Source organism: Numida meleagris, unplaced genomic scaffold (genome assembly GCF_002078875.1).
Source record: "Numida meleagris isolate 19003 breed g44 Domestic line unplaced genomic scaffold, NumMel1.0 unplaced_Scaffold411, whole genome shotgun sequence".
Classification (NCBI taxonomy): Eukaryota; Metazoa; Chordata; class Aves; order Galliformes; family Numididae; genus Numida; species Numida meleagris.
Window position 1 is genome coordinate 49,521 of NW_018364631.1, and position 4,604 is coordinate 54,124.

The 4,604-nt window shown below is 52.4% G+C and overlaps 2 protein-coding genes and 1 long non-coding RNA gene across 3 annotated transcripts in view; 1 reads left to right on the plus strand and 2 right to left on the minus strand.

Annotated features, from left to right (window-relative positions):
- The window catches only part of DPF2 (double PHD fingers 2), a gene marked incomplete at its 3' end in the record, with an annotated part of 26,157 nt that extends 23,337 nt beyond the window's left edge, over positions 1 to 2,820 (minus strand). The window contains 1 exon segment of the mRNA XM_021383528.1: positions 2,717 to 2,820. Coding sequence (XP_021239203.1) covers positions 2,717 to 2,787 — 71 coding nt within the window.
- The window catches only part of CDC42EP2 (CDC42 effector protein 2), an 8,460-nt gene continuing 4,061 nt past the window's right edge, over positions 206 to 4,604 (minus strand). The window contains exon 2 of the mRNA XM_021383530.1: positions 206 to 1,093. The gene's annotated coding sequence lies outside the window, so the exon portion shown is untranslated. The remainder of the gene's footprint in view (positions 1,094 to 4,604) is intronic.
- Positions 509 to 4,604, plus strand: part of LOC110391587 — a 16,111-nt gene continuing 12,015 nt past the window's right edge. Inside the window, exon 1 of the long non-coding RNA XR_002434129.1 lies at positions 509 to 597. This is a non-coding gene — a long non-coding RNA (uncharacterized LOC110391587). The remainder of the gene's footprint in view (positions 598 to 4,604) is intronic.

A 4,604-nucleotide genomic window follows, 5' to 3' on the forward strand; every position in this document is an offset into this window, starting at 1 on the left:
GCAGCCTTGGAAGCATCCATCCGCATCTGGGGAAGACGCATCTTTTTTTGGGGCGTTTTCATGTGAATTCTGCTGAAAATGGTGAACGCCGCTGGGGCGAAATGGGTTTTTCCCCTCCTGAATTCTCACAGAATTTGCCCCGGTTGGGAAAATGAACCAGAAAAAGAGAGAAAAAAACCCGAAAATGGATAAAATCCACGTGGGATGGGAAGAAGCGCTGTGAGTTCGGGGCGGAGGAAGCAGGGAAACCAATGGGAGCGAGACCCCGCGGCCCCGCTCCGTGCTCAATTAGCGCCAGTTTTTAATTATTTCTCATCACGGGGAACCAACCAGAAGTCGGCGAGCTCTATGGGAGCAGGGAACGCAGCCTCGTTTTGGGCCGCGGCTCGTTAGAAGTTCCGCAGTTCGTTAATTAGTGCATGAAACGAGGTCAGGATCCGCCGATCCCGGAGCTCTCTCTGCTCTGATTTCAGCCGAAATCGCTGTTTTTGGTGATGGTTTTGGTGATGCTTTTTGAAGCAGAAGGGACCGGCGTCGCTCTCCGCCTCTCACCCCTCCTTCCTCCATCTGCGGTTAACGAGGACGGCATCGTTAGGGGTAATTAATTCACCCGTAACATTTGCATCTCATCGCGTCTCTGCCCTCGTCCTCTGATTATCAACCGCTTCCAAACTCCAACCCCCGGACTCCAGCCACGCTTTTTTCTCCTTGCAAAACCGGAGCTTTTTGCTTCTCTGCGGCAAGTTGGAATTTTTTGGGGGGGGGGGGGTGGGGTGGGTTTTTTTTTTTTTAAAACCCACCCCCCCAAAAAAAAAAAAAAAAAAAGCAGCTCCTTCCATTGGGAATTCCATCCGGGCTTCGCTCCCCATCCGGAAGCGTTTCCACCGGCGCTTCCTTTCCTCTGGGTCATCATCACCATCCGTCGCTAAAGGGAAGGTCGATGCCGGCAACCGTAACAGCAGCGCTGCCTCGCGTCCTCGTGGTGGGGGGGGGGTTTAATTATTCCCCTCCCCCCGCTCCTGGAGTGGAACCCGCAGCGCTGCAGGGCACGGTGCCCGGGAGAAACGCTCACGTCCCGTTCGCACGAGGGGTTCTGCAAGAGGAAGGGACAACGGGGGGGGGGGGGTCAGGGGATGCGGGTTTGGGCAGCTCCGGAGCTGCGTGAGGAGGAAGGAAATCGACCCCAAATGGACAAGAATTGACCCCAGATGGACCCAAATCGACCCAAAATCGACCCAAATCGGACCCAAAATGGACCCAAATTGACTTCAAATGGACCCAAAGTGGACCCAAATCGACCCAAACAGACCCAAAATTGACCCCAAATCGGACCCGAATCAACCCCAAATCGGACCCGAATCGACCCCAAATCGGACCCGAATCGACCCCAAATCGGACCCCAAACCGGACCCGATTTGACCCCAAATCAACCCAAAGTGGACCCAAAGTGGACCCAAATTGACCCCGAATGGACGCGAATTGACCCCGAATGGATCCAAATTGACCGCGAATGGACCCAAATTGACCCCGAATGGACCCAAACAGACCCAAAATCAACCCCAAAGTGGACCCGAATTGACCCCAAATGGACCCAAATCGGACCCAAATCGACCCAAAGTGGACCCAAATCGACTCCAAATGGACCCAAAGTGGACCCAAATCAACTCCAAATGGACCCAAAGTGGACCCAAGTGGACCCAAAGTGGACCTGAATCGACCCAAAGTGGACCCCAAATGGACCCAAAGTGGACCCCAAATGGACCCAAAGTGGACCCCAAATGGACCCAAAGTGGACCCCAATCGACCCCAAATCGACCTGAATTGACCCCAAATGGACCCAAAGTGGACCCAAATTGACTCCAAATGGACCCGAATCGACCCCAAATGGACCCAAANTAACCATGAAAAACCTATGGAGAGCCACCAGAAATCTATGATAACCATGAAAAACCTATGGAGAGACACCAGAAATCTACGGGTAACCATGAAAAACCTATGGAGAGCCACCAGAAATCTATGATAACCATGAAAAACCTACGGAGAGCCACCAGAAATCCATGGGTAACCATGAAAAACTTACAAATCGCCACTAGAAACCTATGGATAACCGTGAAAAACCTATGGAGAGCCACCAGAAACCTACTGATAACGACTTGAAACCTACAGACAGTGACGAGTAACCTAGGGCCAGCCACTAGAAACCTATGGAAAATGCCCCACTGATGGAGAAACACCTTTTTGCTGTAGTGGAGGACCCTGTGGCCCCCAAGGGATGTATAGGATCCCCACCCCGGGTCTCTATAGGGGACACCCAGGACCCACAGGGTACTCCCATGGGTTCCTATAGGGATCTCTATGGGATCCTACAGCGTGGAGCTCTATAGGTTCCCCTCTCTGAAGGACACAACGTAGGGATCCCTCCCCCCACAGGGAACCCCCTATAGGGCCCCAAGGGTGCACAGCAGCCCCTATAGGGCCACGCAGGGAGAGTTTTCCAACCCCACAGGGCCCACACAGCGCTTTCCCCCATTCGCACCGCGTGTGGGGGAAGGGGGGGGGTGAGGGGAACCACACGGCCCCAAACCGCTTTCACACCCCCACCGCCCCCTACACGGACCCCGACCCCCCACCCCGGGGCAGCCCCCACAGCCGGGCCGCGTAATTCCCGCGGGATATGGAGGAAATTGGGGTGGGGGAAGGGGGGAGGTTCACTCACAGCTTCACCACATTCTGTACCACCGCCGCCATTTTCCCTCCGCCGCCGCCGGAGCAATGCGCTGCGCGCATGCGCGGGGAGCGGCAGCGCTGCGCCTGCGCAAAATGGCGGCGCCCTTCCCCCCCCCCGCTTCCCCGCCTTTTCCCAGAGCGTCCGCAGGGGGGGGGGGGGGGGTGAGGAGTTTTGCGCATGCGCAGGGGAAAAGGCGGGAAGGCGGTGAGGTGCGAAGAGGCGGGAAAATCTGAAGGGAAGGGGGAAAATCGGAAGAAAAAAGAGGGTAATGTAGAGGAGAATGGGGAAATATGAGGGAGGATGTGGAGGAAAGGGGGGGAATTGGAAGGATAAAGGGGAAATATAGAGGAGAATGGGAAAAGGTGAGGGAGGATATGAAGGAAAGGGGGGAAATTGAAAAGGTAATGGGGAGAATATGGGGGAAAATGGGAAAATATGAGGGAGAATATGAAGGAAAGGGAAAATTGGAAGAGAAAAGGGGGAAATATGAGGGATAATATGGAGGAAAGGGGGAAATTTGGAAGGATAATGGGGAAAATATGAGGGAAATTGATAGAATCTGAGGAAATAAGGCAGAAATGTGAGGATTAGAGGGGAAATAGGAGGGAAAGAGGGGAGAATAGGAGGATTAAAGGGGGAAACTGGGGGGAAAATTGGATCAAAAAGGGGGAAATGTGAGGGGAAAAAAGTAGAAATATGTGGGAAAAGGGGAAAATATGAGAGAAAGGGGGACCGTAAAGGGGATAAAGGAGGGGAAATCAGGGTGAAAAGGGGAAAATAAGGGGGAAAATGGGAAAATTGGGCTAATGAGAATGAGAGGGGAAGGGGGGAAAGGGGAGGAAAAAGGGGGGAAAGGGGAGGAAAAAGGGGGGAAAGGGGAGGAAAAGGGGAGGAAAAGGGGGGGAAAGGGGAGGAAAAGGGGGGGAAAGGGGAGGAAAAGGGGGGGAAAGGGGGGGAAAAGGGGAGGAAAAGGGGGGGAAAGGGGAGGAAAAGGGGGGGAAAGGGGAGGGAAAAGGGGGGAAGGGAAGGAAAGGGGTAGGAAATGGGAGGAAAAAGGGGGGAAATGGATGGGAATAATAGGAAAAGGAAGAAAAGGGGAGGAGATGGGAAACGCTAAGTGGAAAACTATAAGGGTAAGAGAAAAAAAAAAAACACAGAAAAATGATGGAAAAGAAACAGCCTTGCTTCCGTTTCCTGGCAGGACAGTGAGGAGCGGCGATTTGGGCTGAAATCAGGCTCTTTTGGGTACAGAAGGATTCCGAGGGCGAGCGCAGCATCGTCTCCACGCTCCCTTAGCTCCCACACAGGGAAAGGTTATTAGGATCTGGGTTCATTAATTAGGGTCTGGGTTCATTAATTAGGGTCTGGGTTCAGTAATTAGGGTTAGGGTAAATTAGAGTTTTTGGGTAAATTAGGGTTGGAGTAAATTAGGGGTTGGGTTATTGGGGTTTGGGTTCAGTTAGGGTTGGGGGTTCAATTATTAGGGTTTGGGTTATTAAGGTTTGGGTTCAGTTATTGGGGTTTGGGTTCAATTATTGGGGTTTGGAGTAAATGAGGGTTTGGGTTATTAAGGTTTGGGTTAAATTATTAAGGTTGGGGGGTAAATTAGGGTTGGGGGTAAATTAGGGCTTGGGTTCAATTAGGGTTGGGGTTATTGGGGCTTGGGTTCAATTAGGATTGGGGTTATTGGGGTTTGGGGTTAATTAGGGGGTTATTGGGGTTGGGGTTCAATTAGGGTTGGGGTTATTGGGGTTGGGGTTCAATTATTGGGGTTGGGGTTCAATTAGGGTTGGGGTTCAATTATTGGGGTTGGGGTTATTGGGGTTTGGGTTCAATTAGGGTTGGGGGTAATTAGGGTTGGGGTTCAATTATTGGG